At 44.6% G+C, this 20,841-nt stretch overlaps 1 protein-coding gene across 1 annotated transcript in view; it reads left to right on the top strand.

Annotated features, from left to right (window-relative positions):
- Nucleotides 1-20,841, top strand: part of LOC309563338 (chondroitin sulfate proteoglycan 4-like) — a 133,819-nt gene that overhangs the window by 81,589 nt on the left and 31,389 nt on the right. Inside the window, exons 4-5 of the mRNA XM_082267733.1 lie at nt 1,643-2,110; nt 3,740-3,916. Of these exons, the coding sequence (XP_082123859.1) occupies nt 1,643-2,110; nt 3,740-3,916 (645 nt within the window). The remainder of the gene's footprint in view (nt 1-1,642; nt 2,111-3,739; nt 3,917-20,841) is intronic.

Here is a 20,841-nt window from a genome sequence, read left to right as displayed (position 1 = left end):
TATTCCAACAAGGGTCAGGTTCCTCCTTTCCCTGTCAAGGCACATTCTGCTTGGGCACCCAGTGCCTCCTGGGCCTTCTGTCATCAGGCATCAGTACGCAGGTTTGCAAGGCGGCCACCTGGACATCAGTAGGACACTTTCACAAAGTTCTATAAAGTGGATGTGTTGGCATCTGCGGATGCTTCCTTTTGCCACAAGTTTTTTGCAGGCTGCTGTTTTAGAGGACCTGGTCCTCTTTGAGGGTGTATTGTTTTTTTTTTTTTTTGTTTTTTTCAGGTGAGCTCCAGTTGCTTTGGTTGAGCTCCTGTTTATAGTTTAGCCTTGGGAGTTTCTTTTTCGCTTTTCCCACCCCTCATGTTTAACACTGCTTTGGGACGTCCCAATGGTCAGGAGCTATGTCCGTCAATGAACGAAAGAGAGAAAGGGATTTTTGACTTACCGTAAATTCCATTTCTCTGATGTTCATTGACGGACACAGCAGCCACACCTCTGTGGAGTTGTAATTTTTCTGACACTGCTTGTAACATAACTGAGTACCTATAGCAGAGAGAGGGAGTATACCCCCTGGGACTGCCCATAGGCATAGCCAGACTTTTTTTTTCTGCCTAGTGTCCTACTCCTGTAGGGGGCAGTATAACCCAATGGTTAAGAAGATCAGGAGCTGTCTGACAATGAACATCAAAGAAATGGATTTTACGGTAAGTCATAAATCCCATTATCTGGAATCAAATATTTAATTTTCTGGAAATGAGTATGAACCGCATGTAATACACCATTTATTGATAGTTTTTTATGACCTGGGTTTAGTGACACTTTAATATTAAATGATGGCAAACTCTATAGCTACCAAGCATGAAGCCAGTAATCTGACTCAAACCCATGGTTCTTTTTGTATTTCTTAGTTACCACTTTTAGCATCGTCATCGATTGGGTTTTGTTTCTGTCCAAACTGATTTTCTCGAAGGCTACGTTCACATGTGGGCGTAGCGGATCACGGGCAGAATAACCGCGATTCTGCCCGCGATCCGGAAATCATTGCAAATCGTGGGACGCCTGTGCGTTGCCCGTGATTTGCAATGGCACCCCAAACGCTGTTCGATGTTGCCACGATTTCCGCCTGCCAAATCGTGGCAACATCGCGCAAACAAAACCGTGGGATGCGTGACGCCCAAAAAAGGTACAAGAGCTTCTTTGGGACATCATGCGTCCCGCGATTTTGTTTGCGCGATGTTACCGCGATTCGGCAGGCAGAAATCGCGGCAACATCGCACAGCGTTTGGGGTGCCATTGCAAATCACGGGCAATGCACAGGCGTCCCGCGATTTGCAATGATTTCTGAATCGTTGGCAGAATCGCAGTGATTCTGCCCGCGATCCGCTACGCCCACATGTGAACGTAGCCTAAGTCATTGAAGGAAATGCAATTTGATAATATGTCAAATTCTCCAGTCAATAAACTATGATCTCAAAAGCTTCTGAAACTAATATCAAATGCAAGAGGTATGTATCAGAAAGCAGACTGTATTTGCAGAAGTCCAAACCCCATTGACACAGACCATAAATAACACTTGACAATGTTTGTTATTGTAAGTCTTTTTATCAGTATCTAAATAAAGATCTGTTTTTATTTTTTTCTAATTCAGGTTGTCCATGAGGATAACACACCCGCTGAAATAATTTTCACTGTGGTCACGCCTCCTAGATATGGATATATACGCAGACTTGAGTCCACGGTGCACCATTTTCCCGATGACCTAACTGTGATGATGTTTACACAGGAAGATATTAACAATGGTGATATTCAGTATGTGCAAACTGAGGCTGGCCAGTTGCAAGACAACTTTACATTAGATGTGACCAACGGTGTACGGGAGATAATGGGCATAACCATGTCTATACACATAATCCCAATCCAGATTCCACTGGAGGTTCAAAATATTACTGTCACGGAAGGGGCATCCAAAGCCTTGACACAGGAATACCTGTATATACCTAGCAAACATTTCCAGAATTTCAATTCTGAGTTTGTTCTGCTTGACCCTCCTGCTCATGGTTATGTTGAAAACACTAGATTTCCTGGAATAAAGTTATCCAGTTTTACAAAAAAACAGGTAATTGCCAATTTGAAACTCTAAGGTCAAAAAAAAATATGGAGACCTCTAAATATGGAAGTTTGTTAGCTGTCATGCCGAACCAGTGGATTCAGTATTTCCTGGGTCACTGACTTGAAAGAGTCTACATATCAGGAGCTCTGACTTCACTTGCTGCTTTGGTGTTTACAGTCAGTGAGAAAACAGAAAAGTCAAAAACAGATGTGCAGCTGCATTTTTATACATCAGCATGTTACTTTTAAAGCAGAATTCCAGACAGAAAAAAAAAAAATTAAGAATTTATTATATGAGCATTATTCATTCACTACATTTTCAAAGTCATGTAAAGAGCATTTGGGCAGCATTTTCACAAAAACACGCCTGCATTATAGAGTACTGAATCATTCTAAAGCAGCAAGTCCAGTAGTAGAGTAGTAGACCATTTTAGCCATCGACTAATTCAAGTGCCAAGCTTTCTGTAATGCAGTAAGTCTGTAATCAACCCCAATCCTGTAAAATAAATGCAGGATTGGGTGAATAATGCAAAAGAAAAACGTTAAAACGTTTTTTAAAACTTAAAACTGAACCACCCCTAACCCACAAAATTCAATCAATCAGATTTCAGTTTAGCGAAGTCTTCAGCAGTGAAAAAGAAATCTAATTGGTGACTAAGAGTGCAATGCCTACTTAATTTAATAAATTAAGCTTATAGCATTTTGGTTCTGAGCATATTAGTAAATCTGCAAATGGCATTTGACAGGTGGGGCGATGTCACGCTCTCCACTTCATCCAATCAAATAACGCTTTGCATTCATTCAGAAAAAGGAAAACATTCTCTGAATGATGCCTGTGCCGAGCAGCAAACCTCCTGTGTTCAGAATGTAGCTGGGCAGCAGCTTAGCGCAGGAGCCAGAAGGAAGTGGAGATCACCAGAGTATCAGTCTACTTCATTGGTTTCCAGCTTCCAGGGGCATCCACCAGGTATGGTATATGCATAGTTGCATTGTTCCAAAATTAACCAATGTAACTATGTATAGAATATTCATACGTAGAATTACCTTTTTAAACATTAAACTGAAGCATTTAGCTGCAAGATTACCTAAGACGGGATTCACCTTAAATCCTTAAGGCTGGATGCACTGAAGTGCGGCGGTTACGAGCAGTAAATGGTGCATGGCTGGTGTCTAAGAGATCTGCACTGCTCATATCCATAGTTGGCCTTAAGGGCTGTACACACGTGCCGAATGTCAGGGGTCCCCCTGTCAGAACGCATGAGCTTAGCAGTGGGGTCGCTGTACTAACATTGGATTGTTAGTACCCTCCCTAGCTCTTACATTTTTTTCGTTCAGCCTGCCGGATTGAATGAAAATAAAAAAATTATTGTGTAGTTGTAATATTTGTAAAAAAAAAATGAAACTATCCCCACAGTCTGAAAAAATTCTGTAGGAAACTATTTACACCGAGGTAAAGACACACAGACCCCTCAGAAGCCAGTAAAACCATTGTGCCCTTTAATAATATGTAAAAAATATGACCTGAATTTGAAGGAATAAATAACTATGGTTTACTTTGTTTACTTATTTCAGATTTTGAATATGTACTATGCCATTAGTAGGTGTACACAAGTAATTAAATTTTTTTTATTTTAAGGTGGAGCAGGAACTGATCTATTATGTTCATGATGGTAGTGAAACCTTGCAGGATAATTTTACGATCATTTTGAAAAATTCAGAAGTTTCCAAACAAAGTCTCCCACGGTCCATATTTGTATCCGTTATACCCATAAATGATGAATACCCAGTGATAACATCCAGCAACATATTTCGAGTAAGTATGTAAAATGGAGAAGACTGCCCCCTTATACTAAACTGTCTGTATTGTTCCATAGCAACATTTCCAATTTTGTATAAATTTTAAATACATTCATGCTTCTGTGATTCTTAAACAATTTTCTCTTTCGTTCATTGAGGGACACTACTCCTGTCATTCTTGACCATTGGGTTATTCTGCCCCCTACAGGAGTAGGATGCTAGGCAGAAAAAACTTCTAGGTACACCCATGGGCAGTCCCAGGCTGTATACTCCCTCTTCCTGCTATAGTCACTAATTTTTTTTCTGCCTAGTCAGGAGTAAGGACCTAGTTCCTTGCTGGGATCTTTGATCCTGGCAAAATTTTTAGATTGGAAATATTTCCTCCTGATTTTTCCGGTGAAATCTACTATCAACTGCCGGACTGGGCGACAGGCTGGATACTCTAGATCCAGAGGCCACCCCAGTCTGGCCAGCGCGCGCGTGCAGGCCTCAGCTCCGCGCTAGGTCAGCCGGGATATAGCCCCACTGGACGTGGGCTGGCTCTGCGAGTTAAGTCTTGCAAGGTGGCATACGACCTGGCCTCGGTCTGAGTCGCAGCGTTCCTCCTGGCCAACAGCCCCCCCCCATTTAGATGGAGAGGAGAATCTGTCTGGAGCGGTGCCCACCTGGTTCCTGGTATGGTGAGTAGCTGTCGTCGTCCCCCCACCTCTACCCCTGTAGGGTATTGGGGTGGACGTGGGCCCCTCCTTGTGACGGTCGGACCCCCGGGTTCCCCTCCCCGCAGGCACCCCTCTCATCCTGCCCCCCCCCCTCCACATATGCTGGGGATGTATTTTTTTTGGGTGGTCTGGCCACCTTCCTGGGGTTGGTGCAGGGAGCTAACTGGCAATGGGTCTCAGGGAAGGGGGAGTGCGCCGGCGGCAAATGGATGATCGACTGAGCAGGGGGGTACACCTGGTGGCTCCTGCCAGGACCCCCCCCCATCCTGCCTGGATCTGTCCTGAGGCCTGGTCCCCCTATTCTGAGTCCCTGCATGCCTCGTGGTGCCACCATTTTGTTGTAGCCTGTTGCCCTGTACACACGTACCGATCGTCGGCCAAACGATCGGCTGTCTTTTGTCCAGGGCTGTCGTGTCTGTTGAAAACTGCAAAAGACTGCACACGAATTTTGTCGGCCAACATCAGCCGACTGCAGAAGTGATGTCATGTGATGGTTAACTTTCCTTGTCTTTTTTCTTTTCTGAGCATGCCCAGTCTTGCAAATCTGCTGTCTGTCGGCCGAAATCTGTACAATCTGAACATTTGGCCGTTCTGGTGTTGGCCAACAAAAATTTTAATGCCTGCACGACAGATTCTGTTCGGCCGAAAATGCGCTGTCGGCTGTCGGAAGCATCATACTAACAAGCCTACAATCGGCCGATCGGTCGTCGGCCTAATATTTACGGCCGACAATCGGTACGTGTGTACGGGGCTTAAGTGTTTCTATACACAGCGAACATGTTTGTGTAATCCGGCGGTAATTTTTTGTGGTTTACCAATGCAAATAGCTGCAGCCATGAAAGTGGAGCCCTGTGGGTGGCATTTTTGGCGGTGGGAGCCCCTCCTTATCCCCTGGTGCTGACTTCTGGATCATTTTAGCTTCCTGATCACTGCACGTGTGGTGCAAATTCTTCTGGTTGTTGCAGGTGCCTGTGTCGGCGGGTGGTGAGTCTGGTGGGGTCCTCCCTCTCTCTCCTGAGGATCGCTCTGTGCCTTGTGCTGGTGACCGGGTGGTAATGCCAGCGCGGTGGGGGTTGTCCCTTAGCAGTGTGTTACACTTTTTTGTGGGGGTTCCCCTGGTGATTCATGGAGTCTTTGGAGCACGTTTCCCCACATGATCCCCTCTCTGAGGCTGTGGGGCCCTCCGGGTCCCAACCATCCATCCATGCACTGACAGCGATCCTGGAGTCCTGGCTGGAGGCGGCTTGCGGGCGACCGGCTTGCAAAAAGCACCCACCACCTTCCCCCTGCCTCAACTGTCTCATCGGTTCCTGAATCTGATTGGGGTGCCACGGTCGTGGGTCACTCTTGCTGGTTCTGTGACCACGCATGTGGAATCCCCTGATAGTGAGGATTATTCTTCCACATCTGCAACCGCGCACGATAAGGTGCTGGTGGATGCACCGATTGTATCTGTGCGTGAGACCCTGAAGATGGAGGATGCAGCTGAAGCTGTGACAGAGGCACAGGTACCCTTTGGCACTCACAAGCCATCCAGAGCGGCAAAGGTGTTTCCCTTCCCCACCTATTTTGACAGAATTGTCGCTAAAGAGTAGGGACAACCAAAGCGTCCCCCTGGGTTCCTAAGCACTTTACTAGGCGTTACCCCACTTTACTAGGAGTCCCTCCTTCAGAAGTGGACTGTGCTACCGGTGGTGGACCCTCCGGTTTCCATATTAAACAAGGCAACCATGATTCCGGTGGAAGAGTCCCCAGTATACCTCAGCTGGTTTGGCAATGAGTATGGTATTTACCATTGGCCTAGTGTCACAAACTCTGATCGAGTGGGCTAAGCTCCTACACCGTGATCTGGAGGGAGAACAGCTCCCTCCTGACTTTGCTGAGCTTGCGGACCAGCTGGTTCAGGGGCTGCAGTTTATCTATGAGGCCTCTTTGGACTCGGCTCCCCTTTTGGCTCGCCTCTGTTTTGGCAGTGGTCCTTCGGCGTGTCTTTTGGCTCAAATGCTGGTCTGCGGACCAGACTTCTAAAAAGGGCTTGACTGATCTTCCCATTCAAGGAGATCGTCGGTTTGAAGCTAGCTCTGGATGACCTCATAAAAGGTCTCACGGTGGGGGAAGAGTACCTTTCTTAAGCAGGCTACTAAGGGCAAGGAACCTCGTCATAGATGTGGACCTTCCTTCTTGGGTCATACCTTTTTTTTTTCGTCCCCTCAGGGTCGACCGACAAGGGCTCGAAGCCTTTCAGGCACTCCTCTGGCGGATCCAAATGAAGCTGGTCTGGCAAGCCGAGAGCGGGCTTCTCCAGACCCTCAGACAAGGCTCCTTTGCATCAAGGTGCGCCCTCACCGGTATCGGGTGAGGGAGGTTGTCTGCTGGTTTCCAGACCGTTGGACTGCCTGGTGCAAGTGGGTCCATGAAGTCATTCGGTCCAGCTACAAGACCGATTTTTGCTCTTTTCCCCTGGCAAGGTTTTTTCCTTCCAACCTGCGCCTGTCTCCAGAACATGTATGGGGTGGTACAAGACCTGTTCCTTCAAGGGGTGATTGTGCCGGTTCCAACTTCAGAATGTTTTCATGGTTTTTACTCAAACCTGTTCATAGTCCCCAGGAAGGAAGCCAAAGTGCGTCCAATCAAAACCTCAAGGCGCTAAATTGCTTTGTGCAGGTCCAGAATAGAGTCCATTTGAACCGTGGTGGCATCTTGGTGTCAGGGGGATTCCCTCTCCTCTATAGATATCAAAAATGCCTATCTTCACATTCCAATATGTGCCAGTCACCAGTGTTTTCTCTGTGGTGTGTGTCTCTTGGGGTTCATCCTTACTCCTTCTCTGTGGCTCAGATCTTAACCTTCAATGGAGAGTTGCACAAAAATTGGCCTGGAGTACCATCAAAGGCCAGGTATCGGCCTTGGTGGTCTTGTTCCAATGACCTTTGGCCACACACTCCCTGCTGCATACTTTTCTTCACGTTTTCCGACATTTGGTTCCTCCAGTGCTGGCTCAGTTGCCGCCTTGGGATCTTAATTTGGTGCTTTGTGCTCTACAGAAGCCTCCCTTTGAAAATATTCAGGAGATTCCCCTGCTTACGCTGTCCCAGAAAGTAGCCTATTTGGTGGCTATCACCTCTGCGTGCGGGGTGTTGTAACTGGCGGCGTTATCCTGTCGTTCACCTTACCTAGTTATTCACAAGGATAAGGTGGTGCTTCGTCCCTCTCTGTCATTCCTAACTAAGGTAGTCTCTGACTTTCATTTGAATGAAGACATTGTGTTGCCTTCCCTGTGTCCCAGGCATAAACATCCGAAGGAAATTCCGAAGTTGCTGTCATCCACTCACAGAGGCCACGTAGTCACGCCCCGGACACGCTTCAGCGGACGTGGCCATGGGATCCGGCAAGAGGAGAGGAACTCGCGTGGTGTGGTGAAAGGGTCGCAAGCTTGGAGTAGCCTGATTATCTCCAGACAATTTAGCGGTGTCACCAACCCATGCATAATTACTGATCATGCGGTGGACTTTTATGTGAACTGCTCATTTGTCATTCGGATATCTGTTTAAATGCACAGACGTTTAAGTGCTGCTAGTGCTGGTGTAATTAATTAACTTTGCAGCACCTTTTGGATTGTTTTAATATTTGATATTGATAGTGGCAGCTGACATTTAGATCTTCTCTATACATTTTCTTTTTTTTTAATTCACATATTGTACTCCATTTTGTGGCGCTGAGTGTGGTTATACAGGTCTGACTGTCTCACCATTTATTTTTGATCCAAAGGAAATTGCCTTGAATGCCTTGGATTTTACCCGGGCAATTAAGGTGTACCTAGCAGCTGCGGAGTCTTTCAGGAAGTCAGACTCTCTATTTGTGCTCACGGATGGACCTCGCAAAGGGTTGTCCGCTTCCTCTGCGACTATTTCCAGATGGATCAGGCAGTTCAGGCCTATTCATTCAGGGGTCAGGTTCCTCCTTTCCCTGTCAAGGTGCACTCTACTAGGGCGCTTAGTGCCTCTTGGGCCTTCAGTCATCAAGAGTCAGTGATGCAGGTTTGCAAGGTGGCCACCTGGTTGTCCGTGCACACTTTTTTACAAAGTTTTATAAAGTGGATATATTGGCATCTGCAGGTGCTTCCTTTGGCCGCAAGGTTTTGCAGGCTGCTATTAAGAGGACCTGATCCTCTTTGAGGGTGTATTTTTTTTTTTTTTTTTTTTCAGGTGGGCTCCAGTTGTTTCAGCCCCTGTCACCTAGTTGACTACTGTTTGGCCTTGGGAATTTTTTGCTGTTTCCCATCCCTCATGTTTTACACTGCCTTCGAACGTCCCAATGGTCAAGAATGACAGGAGCTGTGTCCGTCAATGAGCAAAAGAGTAAATGGGATTTTTGACTTACTGTAAGATCCATTTCTCTGCTGTTCAATGACGGACACAGCACCCACCTGTCTGTGGAGTTATGATTATCCTGGCACTGCTTGTAATAAAACTGAGTGACTATAGCAGGAAGAGGGAGTATACCCCCTGGGACTGCCCATGGGTGTAGTCAAAAGTTTTTTCTGCCTTGTGTCCTTTTCCTGTAGGGGGCAGCATAACCCAATGGTTAAGAATGACAGGAGCTGTGTTCCTCAATGAACATCAGAGAAATGGATTTTACGGTAAGGCCTCTTTCACACGGGCGTTCCGTATGTCTGTATATCACCCCATCCGTTTGCGGGTGATATACGGACATAATGCATGTTAATGGGATTGCGGATGTCAGCGGATGACCATCCGCTGAAATCCGATTTGCGTCCTTTCAGTTCTTTTCCGTTTTTGGAACGGAACAGAACCCTATTTCTCTTCCGTTTAAAAAACGGAAAGGATGCAAAATCGGATGTCAGCGGTGTCATCCGCAATCCCGTAGACCTACATTATTTCCGTATGTCATCCGCAAACGGATGGGATGATATGCGGACATACGTATCGGATGACACAAGTGTCATCCGTGTCCGTAAAAAAAAAAAAAAAAGTGCCGGAGCGGATCGCAATACGGTCCGCTCCGTGTGAAAGAGGCCTTAGTCAAAAATACCATTTATGTGAAACCAATAACGAATCATACATCAAAACAAAATAAACATTGTAAACTTCAAAACCCCAGTAAGAGTAAAATAAGAATAACATTTAAAATATCCAGTTAGTAAAGTTATATAGGTTACCAGCAAAGTATGAAATCCAGCATTCTATGTAATGTCTACGGCAATATAAAGAATTCCAAAAATGTCATGGCAAAGTATGAAATGCCTACAAATTATTAACCACTTAAGCCCCAGAAGATTTTACCCCCTTCCTGACCAGGGCCTATTTTGCGATTCAGCACTGCGTGACTTTAATGGACAATTGCGCGGTCGTGCGACGCTGTACCTAAACGAATTTGGCGTCCTTTTTTTTCCCCACAAACAGCGCTTTCTTTTGGTGGTATTTGATTACCTGTGCGATTTTTTTGATCATGCGCTATAAACAAAAGAGCGTCAATTTTGCAAAAATAACAATATTTTTCACATTTTTTTTTTTTATATGAAATTCCCCCCCAAAAAAATGTAAAAATCAAAATTTAACATTTTAGGCCAATTTTTTTTTTTTACCATGTGTTTGGTAAAAAAAATCGCAAAAAGCGTATTTTGATTGGTTTGTGCAAAAGTTATTGCGTTTACTAACAAAGGGAAAGATTTTTGTCATTTTTGTTGTTGTTTTTTTTAACGCGTAATGGCGGCGATCTGCGTTTTTTTTTTTTTTGCGGGACTGCGACATTGGGGCGGACAGATCGGACCCTTGACTGACATTTTTGACACTTTTGGGGTTACCGGTGACATTGCTACAGTAATCAGTGCTATACATATGCACTGTTACTGTAAAAATGACACTGGCAGTGTAGGAGTTAACTGTATTGGAGAGGGAGGGGTTAAGTGTGTCCTAGGGGCGTGATTCTAACTGTGATTGGCTGTGGCTTGCTGTGTAAGAACAGTGATCAACGGTCCTACATAGTAGAACCGTTTGATCACCATTCATACACAGGGAGAACTGACAGGCGGCTTTGTTTACACTAGCCGCCTGCCTTTCTCCCGCTGTCACGGACGATCGCGAGTGCCCGGCGGACATCGGGTCCACTGGGCACATGCGCGCGGGGGGGGGGAGGTCCGTGACAGAGCGGGAGATGCAATCTGTCTTAATAAACTTTTTACTTCAAGTCATCATGCATATATTAAGCGACTGCACAGTTTCGGACAAGCAAATTTCCTTCTTCAAGCTGCATGTATTGTACTGATTCTCTTAATTACATTTTATTTCCCCACACATAAAAGGTCACCAGCACCTACACAGGTGTATCTCTTCACCAATCATCTCATTATAACCCACAAGTTAACCTATTCTATTTCTAAATCTACTTCTAAATAAATAGCACCTAGATAACCCATACACCTGCAAATATTACTACTTCTATCAATATTTTAAACCCATCAAATTGACCCATGACTGCATACATAAACACAAATGGCAAAAATTATTTTGAAAATAGAAAAGTAATTTTAAATTTAAAGGGTAACTCTACTTTCGTGGGGGGAAGAAAATAGCAAATAAAGAAAAAACAATACAGCGTATACAATTGCGACACAAGTCATATTGTAATTGAATGCTATTAAAAATTACCTTTCCTTTTCAATCTGCAGCTGTTGTATTTTCTGAAATTGCGATGCAATATGGCCACCTGGAGTTGTTCTGTACACAGAATGTGTACTGACCACACCCCAGAAACATAATTTCCTGCTTGTGTGATTGACTCCTCAATTTTCCCAGAAGTCTGCTTAAGATACAAATCAGATCTCTGGCATCCCCTGCAATAAAAATGTTATTTTTGGTGAGATACTCCCAGTAAGAGCACGTCTAAAGGGATGCAGGCCCATCAGCTTTCCTCATTAGTTTTCTGCAGCTGCCACAGCTGATAGATATTTATGAAACCACTCCCATTAGACCCACTCAGCACAGAGGAACAAACAGTGATTTCTTCAGAATAACAAGGTAGGAATCTGCAATAAAGTTTGTTAAAATCAATCCTTGTAATGTACAGAGATCACCCAGAGGGAAATATTTTTTTTTTTTTTTTCTCAACAAAAATGAAGTTACACTTTAAGACTATGCCCTCATTTCAGAATCCAGTATCAGTGGCCTGGCATTGAATATAGCTTCTTAGTTCTTCTGTTTTTTAAAAGAAATCATACATATAGAACAAATCAATGTCTAACCAGTTAAACATAATCTATACCAATAGTTACCAAATACAATTTTTACAAAAATAAATACAAGTATTCTTTTGTTGAAGCCCTGCGGATATAAAGAGCTCATATGTTTTTATACGCCATACTTCCCTTTGTTTCTATTAAGGATCCTATCTCCTCCCCTTTTTATCCTTCCGTATCTCTTCCAAGATCATAAACTAAATTTGTATCTTTGTGTCCATATTGCATGCAATGTTTCAGGTCTGGTAGACCCAGTTGATTGCTCCTAATGGAGGACCGATGTGTATATATAGTGACCTATACGGTACTTAATTTTTTTTTGTGTAGTCTCTCCAACATATATCAACTTGCATAGACAGATCAATCTGTAGATTACGTATGATGTCTGGCATGTGTAAAAACCGTGGATATCATATCTCTTCCCAGTTCTAGGGTGCACAAAACTATCCATTACTCCTACCCCCTTTTTTTTTTTTTCTATACTTTTTGCACTTTTGTGTTTGGAATGTTCTAACCTATCAATGTTTTCCCCCCAAAATTTCTTCTGTATGTTTTTAGTGGAATTTCTTGAAAGTCATCTATCTCAGGGGAAGCGCGTTGTAGGAGTGTCCAATGTTTCTTAATAATTAAAAAAAAAAGTCTCCACTATAGCTATGATATTGCATGGAAAAGGGAAGCCGTTTCATACCAATTGTATTGTCTCTCTTATGGTTTCTCTGTGTATGTTCTAGCTTCCCCAGTTCATGCTGCATCACATATATTGGATATCCACGATTTCCAAATCTTTGACACATTTTCTCTTTTCTTTGCATCCTTCTTTCTTCCTGACTGACAATCCTTTAACTCTAATCAACTGACTTGTATGATTGATCTAAACACATGTGGAGGGTGAAAACTGTCAAAGAGCAGCAACTGGTTTCTGTCAGTGGGTTTGATATAGATGTCAGACTCCATTCTGCCTTTGTCGATATCGTAATGTCCAAAAAGGACACAGATCTACCACCAAAACACACACACACACAAAATAATATAAATAAATATACATATATATATATATATTTATTTTCAAAATTGTGCATAAAAGCACATGCAAATGACGGAGAGACATTGGAACCCATGGCAACACCTTTTAATTGATGCAAAAGCATATCCTGGAAAAGAAAATAATTATTCAAAGTCAATAATTTCTCAGCCAGCCAAATCTGTACCGGAGAATATAAGTTACTCTCCTTCTCTCCATGGCTGCCTCAATCACTGCCTTTTGAGGTATAGATGTATATAGGCTATTTACATCCCACGTAACTAGGAAGTCATCATCTTTACATTCAGTTAAGGATTTTAGTTTATCCAAAAAATCATTTGTGTCCTTTTAACGTATGATTCAGTTCCTCGTACCAGGGGAGATAGGATTCTATCCAGAAATTGTGAAGTAGGGACAAAGATCAAACCTCTAGCCAAGACAATTGGACATCTGGGGGGATTCCTTCTGTCCTTGTGTATCTTTGAGCGCGTATATAACACAGGGATCCTAGTGGGTAATATAAATCGTTTAAATCACGTGTGATTATCCCTTCCTTTTAGAGCTTGCTTCAAGATCCCCTCTAGTTGTTTATGTATGCTCCAAGTGGGGTCATTAGTCAATTTTTTGTACACATCTTGATCTTCTAATTGTCAATTTCTCTTTCATACATTTGTCTATCCATGACCACAATTAAGCCACCTTTATCCGCTGGTTTCAATACGATTTCATCACTCTAACTTAACTCTTAACTTTTTTTTCAATTTTCTCACTATGAGAAAGGTTTTTAGGTCTGTGATCCCAATAATTGAGCCCAGAGACAAAAATCATCCCTCATTACTTTTTTGACAAAAGTCTCCACTGGTGCATAAGTGGTAGGTGGTACAGATTTGGATTTGGTCATGAACCTCAATTTTTTACAATCAAATGTTTCTACCTGGACTTCAATATTCACGCTAGGCTTATGTTCAAAATGTACCTTCCATCTGATGTTACAAAACAGTCTGTATAAGTCTTGATCTAATATGAACTTATCCAAATACCTTTTAGGACAAAAAGACAATCCTTTATTAAAGACACCTACCTCCTCAGAAGAGAGCACTCTTGCGGAGATATTATAAACTAAGTTCTCCAATGCCGATTCCGATTTGTTTTGTGTATTGCGACGTGGTAGGTACATAGCTGTGGTCTCTTCTGTGGTATTATACGATCTTGATTGCATTTGGGTCCTGCCCTCCCATTGTGTTTGATCCAAAAAAAACAGTGGGGGAAGAATCCTTATCAGTGGATGCCACCAATGAGGAGCCAGAGGCCCCATCTCCTTGTTGTGCCTGGTTCCATACGACCTTGTCATGTATGAGTGCAGCCACCTATAGACCTGATTTCTTTGAAAGCCTTCGCTATCTCGATCAAACTTATTTCGTTTTTTTGTTTCCAAATCCATACGATATTTAGCAATATTAGTGTCCAATGTTTCTTTTATTTTAGCAAACTCCTCTGATGTGACCGCTGATTTCAAATCCTCTTCAATCTTGGTCAGCTGTTCCAACACTGTATTTCTCTGTCGCTCATTGACAGACGTAGTCCTCCTTGATTAATATCAACTCGGGTTATACTGACCTCTACAGCAGTAGGACTAGACAGGAAAGAAAACGTTCTGGCCACACCTTAGGGGCAGTCCCAGAGGGTATATCCTCTCTCTCTCTCTCTCTCTCTGCTACAGCAAATCAGTTTTTTTTCTGTCTAGTTAGGAGTAAGGACCTAGATGCCTTGCTAGGATCCTCGTTCCTGGCAGGATCTTTTTTTAGAAAGACTTTTTTAGACAGCTTTTTTTCTCCAGTGTTCCTGTGAGATCTTCAAGCAAGCACGCTGGAACTGGGCGACGGGCTGGATGTTGAGATCCAGTGGTCACCCCAGTTCAGCCTACGAGCGCGTGCAGGCCATAGCTCCGCGCTGGGTCGGCCGCGACATAGTCCCACTGGACGGGGACTGACCCTGCGAGTTAAGCATCTCGCCTGGACGCCAATGACCAACAGTGTCACGGCGTCCGTATTGGTCGACAGCCCCCCCCCACCCCGGTGGAGAGGGGTTCTGTCAGGAGTTGGCGACCGCCTGGTTCCGGTATGGTGAGTAGTATGTTCCCCCTCTCCCCCTGTCGGGTTTGTGGTGGACGCGGGCCCCTCTCTGGGATGGTAGGACACTCAGTTCTGGGTCTCCCCTCTATCCTATAACAGGTCACAGATCCCCCAATTTGAGTGTGATTTTTGTGAATAGAAACCAGGAGGCTTGGTTTGGGAGCTGACTAAAGTCATTGTATGACTGTAAGGGTGACTGAAGTCAGTGGCAGTACTAAGAGGCATTACTATTGAGGTAAATGCATACATCCCGCAGGCCGCTGCTAGCCGCCGCTATCCTACACAGGCCGCCGCCATTTTCCTGCAGATCGCACGAGGCCGCCATATTGGCGTAGCTTCGTGTCTCCAGCATGGGGGCGGCCATGTTTGAGGTGACCAAACACCTCGAGGAGCTATGGGGAGGCGCCGGAAGGTGTGTAAAGGGGCGTAGCCGCCTCCTTTTACCCGGGAAAGCAAGCCAAAGACTTCCTGTCTGTAATAGACAGCGCTGGAACAGGTTGTATTGAAACTTCTGAGCATCAAGTGGTGAGCCTTGGGGTCTCTCTCTCTCTCTGTAGGGGTCCAAAAGCAGGTAACACTGAGGGGCTGTGGCGCTGGGGGTCTAAAGAGAAAGAAAAAAAAAAAAAAAAGTTTTATTTTTTTTTGCAAATTATTTTTTTCCGGCAAGTGTCTGGAATAATCATGGACTCTGCCACACAGGTACCCCCACCTGATCCCCTCGAGGTGGCCGCAGGACCCTCCAGTTCACAGAATATTGATGCATTTACAGCAGCTTTGGAGTCTTTGGTATTCCGGGTGGAGATGGCCTGTCAGGGACGGGGGTCAAGAAAGCGACCCCCGCCTACCCCTATTTCATCTGATACTTCAGATTCAGATTCTGAGATGGTCATTGCAGCTGCAGGTCCCTCTGCAGGGGCTGTTGTCTCAGGTAAAGTTCCCTCAGATAGTGAGGGGGACGGTTCTGCCTCCGCCATAGCACAAGAAGAAGCATTGGAAAACGCACTAGTTGTGTCGGTCCGGGAAACCTTAAGACTTGAGGTTTTACCGGCAGAGGTAACCGAGATGGAATTCCCTTTGGTACTAGTAAACCTACCAAGACGGCGAAGGCTTTTCCCTTACCCAAATGTTTTGGTAATAAAATTAAAGAGGAATGGGATCATCCAAAACGAACCCTTACTATTTCCAAACGCATTGCTAGACGCTATCCGTTTGAGGAATCCCTCATTAAGAAATGGACGGTACCACCAGTGGTGGATCCACCTATTTCCAGACTGAATAAAGCCACTGTTATCCCGTTGGAGGACGCTCCGTCCTTTAAGGATCCGGTGGATCGGAAAATGGAAGCGGAGTCCCGCACTATTTTTTCCCTGATAGGGTCAGCCTTTAGACCAGTGATTGTCATTGGTTTAGTTTCACAAACATTAACAGAATGGGCAAAATTGTTACGCCATGACCTAAAGGGGGAGAAGTATCCCCCAGGCAGCATCTGATTTGATGGAACAAATTATACAAGGACTACAGTTCGTCTGAGACGCAGCCCTGGATGCCACTCCCTTGTTAGGGCATGCATCGATGTCAGCGGTAGTCCTCAGACGTGTGCTGTGGTTAAAATGCTGGTCGGCGGATCTCCCCTTTCAGGGGAATCGCCTATTTGGGGCCACCCTAGATGAGATCATTAAGGATGTCACTGGGGGCAAGAGCACAAGGCTGCTAAAGCTAAAGGACCTTGTAACAAGCGTGGACCTTTCTTTGCCGCTCATAAAGGGTTCGTTCGCTCCGCTGGGGCGAGCGGGAAAGGCAAAGCCCCTCTAGGAGGGTTCAAGAGGCGCTGGTCGGGCAAACAAAAGGCAGACTCAGCCAAACCTGAAGATAAGGCTAATACAGCCTGAAGGTGCGCCCCCACCCGGCTAAGGGGTGGGGGGACGTCTTCACCGGTGTTCAGATCCAGGGCTTTCCTGAATCCCGGACTAAGGGGTTCAGGAGACCATACGATCAGGATACAAGATCGAGTGTCGATCACTGCTACCGGTGCGATTCTTCCCTTCCAACATTTAGGTGCTACAGGGAGCGGTAGTTCCCGTTCCCTGAGCAGATCATTTTCTTTACCTTTTCCAAAGATCATTCTCAGTTCCCTCCAGGAATCGGATCCGGTTGAGCAAGCGGACCAAGGAGCCTCTAGTCTGGTGACTTCGGTCTCTAATGCTCAACCAGGAGAAATCATCACTCCTGATAGCAATCAAGTTTCTGATAAATGTGTGGGAACAGAGAGCGATCAGACTTTGTCGGATTGCCTGGACCAAGCAGCTCTAGGACAGCCCGGTTCGGATCCAGTCAGACAATATCATGGTGATGACTTAGGTCGATCACCAAGGATTTCACCATCTGTGTCTTCATCAGAGCATCCCGGAGGTTGATCTGTTGGCATATCGGCTCAACAGGAAGGCGCGGAGGTTGGTAACGCGCGCCCGCGATCCTCTAGCGGACGCAGCAGACGCGCTGAACGGCCTGTAAAGGCAGTGTCAGCTACTATATGTCTTCCCTCCTCTTAGATTGCTGCTGAGATTTCTCCGCAGGATAGAGATGGAGGGAACTCCAGTTATCCTGGAAATTCTAGGCTAGCCTGGTCAAGCCGGTCACGCCGACTTGGACAGGCTAGTCGCGGACGCTCCTTGGAGACTTCCTCTCAGGGAGGATCTACGGTCTCAAGGACAGATCTTCCATTTGTGCTTTACAGTCGCTGGTTTTAATGGCCTGGCCATTGAGACCCAGGTACTGAAGGACAGAGGGTTGTCAGCTTCAGTTATTCCTACTCTAATTAAAGCAAGGAAAGCGACTTCCAGCAAAGTCTATTATCGCACATGGAAGACTTATATCGCGTGGTGTGACTCTTTGGGATTTCCCCCACGTACCTATTCGGTGACCCGAATCTTGGCTTTTCTGCAAAAGGGGGTTGAGCAGAAACTATCCTTGAGCACTATCAAGGGTCAGGTTTCAGCATTAGCAATCTTCTTTCAGAAGCCTTTGGCTACTCATTCCTTGGTGCGGAATTTCATCCAGGGGGTGCGGCACTTAGCTCCGCCAGTGCGCGCGCCCTTACCGCCCTGGGATCTTAATTTGGTTTTGTCGGTTCTGCAGAAACCTCCCTTTGAAAATATCAGGGAGATTCCCTTGCTTACATTATCCCAGAAGGTGGCCTTCTTGGTGGCTATCACTTCTGCACGCAGGGTGTCAGAACTGGCTGCATTATCATGCCATTCCCCATATCTTGTGGTTCATAGGGATAAGGTAGTTTTTCATCCGAAGCCATCCTTTCTTCCTAAGGTGGTTTCAGACTTTCATCTGAATGAAGATATTGTGCTACCTTCCTTGTGTCCTCAGCCCAATCATCCTCGGGAATATGCGTTGCATTCCTTGGATGTGGTTCGGGCAATCGGGGTATACCTGAAGGCTACAGAATCGTTCCGTAAGACGGATTCACTTTTTGTGATCACGGATGGCCCCAGAAAGGGGTTGCCTGCATCTGCCGCGACTATTTCCAAATGGATTAGACAGACGGTGGTACAGGCTTATTCGATTAGGGGTCGGAATCCTCCGTTCCCTGTTAAGGCGCACTCCACTCGAGCGCTCAGTACTTCTGGGCCTACCGCCATCAGGCGTCAGTGGTCCAGGTGTGCAAGGCGGCTACCTGGTCGTCGGTGCATACCTTTACAAAATTTTATAAAGTTGATGTGATGGCATCGGCGGATGCCTCATTTGGCCGCAAGGTTTTGCAGGCCGCAATTTGAGGAGACCGGTGGTCTACCTTGAGGGTTTTTTTCCGTTGGAATTTCAGTTGAGTCTCATCCTTTGATTGATGAGCCTTTAAAACTTCTAGTTGGCACCGGTTGGGCCTTCTAGATTGGATTTTGATTTCCATTTTCCCACCCCTCATTTGTGGTACTGCTTTGGGACGTCCCGAGTTGATATTAATCAAGGAGGACTACGTTTGTCAATAAACGACAGAGAAAAATGGATTTTTGTAAAATCTTACTGTAAAATCCTTTTCTCTTAAGCTCATTGACAGACTTAGTACCCGCCCCTCTGTTTTTGAGTTGGGTTGGGTTAAATTCTCTAAACACTGCTTTGTGACATAACTGATTTGCTGTAGCAGAGAGAGAGAGGATATACCCTCTGGTACTGCCCCTAAGGTGTGGCCAGAACGTTTTCTTTCCTGTCTAGTCCTACTCCTGTAGAGGGCAGTATAACCCGAGTTGATATTAATCAAAGAGGACTACGTCTGTCAATGAGCTTAAGAGAAAAGGATTTTACGGGAAGATTTAACAAAAATCCATTTTTAATTCCTTCAGTATGTACAAAATAGTTAGGGTCATGAAATCGAAGGAGCATTGGTTTAAGATATGCAAAAACGTGTCTTTGTATTCCTTGTTATCACTGAAAAGTGAAGGAGCAAGTCTCACCCGCAATCCCTCGGTTATGTTTAACTGGTTAGACATTGATTTGTTCTTTTATATATGATTTCTTTTAGAGAAAGAAGAACCAAGAAGTTACAGTATATTAAATGCAGGGCCACTAATGTTGGATTCTGAAATAATGAAGTCATAGTCTTAAAGTTCTATGTAAACATATCCATCAGTTTAATTTTTTGACTTTTCTATTTTCAAAATGTTTGCTATTCGTGTTTATATATAAAGTCATGGGTACATTTGATGGGTTTAAAATATGAATAGATAGAAGTGGTTATATAATTATAGGTGTATGGGTTATCTGGGTGCTATTTTATTTATGAGTAGATTTAGAAATAGAATAAGTTAACCTGTGGCTTAATGAGATGTTTGGTGAAGGGATACACCTGTGTAGATGCTGACACTCCTTTATGTGTGGGGAAATAAATGTGATTCTTAATCAGTACGATACATGCAGCTTGATGAAGGACATATACTTGTCTGAAACTGTGCAGTCACTTGCAAGCTTGTTATATGCATGAAGACTTGAAGTAAAAGAAGATTAACAGATTGGATTGCACCTCCAATTTTTTTTTAATACATGTCTGGTGTAAGTGCAGAAGAAGCCACATCAGATGTAATCCTGCAATAAGGAACACTACTACACGAAGGAGGTGTCCCATTGTCCTACTCCCCTCACATTTTTGTAAATATTTTATTATATCTTTTTATGTGACAACAATGAAGAAATTACACTTTGCTACAATGGAAAGTAGTGAGTGTACAGCTTGTATAACAGTGTAAATTTGCCGTCCCCTCAAAATAATTCAACACACAGCCATTAATATCTAAACCACTGGTAACAAAAGTAAGTACACCCATAAGTGAAAATGTCCAAATTGGGCCAAATTAGCCAATATTACCTCCCTGGTGTCATGTGACTCGTTAGTTTTACAAGGTCATGTGTGAATGGGGAGCAGGTGTGTTAAATTTGGTGTGATCGCTCTCTCTCTCTCAAACTGGTCACTGGAAGTTCAACATTGCAGCTTATGGCAAAGAATTCTCTGAGGATCTGAAAAAAAGAATTGTTGCTCTACATAAAGATGGCTTAGGCTACAAGAAGATTGCCAAGAACCTGAAACTGAGCTGCAGCACGGTGGCCAAGACCATACAGCGGTTTAACAGGACAAGTTCCACTCAGAACAGGCCTCGCCATGGTCGATTAAAGAAGTTGAGTGCACGTGCTCAGCGTCCTATCCAGAGGTTGTCTTTGGGAAATAGATGTATGAGTGCTGCCAGCATTGCTGCAGAGGTTGAAGGGGTGGGGGGGGGGGGTCAGCCTGTCAGTGCTCATAAGCCACACACTGCATCA

The sequence above is a fragment of the Pelophylax lessonae genome (assembly GCF_965119305.1).
Source record: "Pelophylax lessonae genome assembly, chromosome: 1".
Lineage (NCBI taxonomy): Eukaryota > Metazoa > Chordata > Amphibia > Anura > Ranidae > Pelophylax > Pelophylax lessonae.
This window is presented reverse-complemented; position numbering and strand designations above follow the sequence as displayed.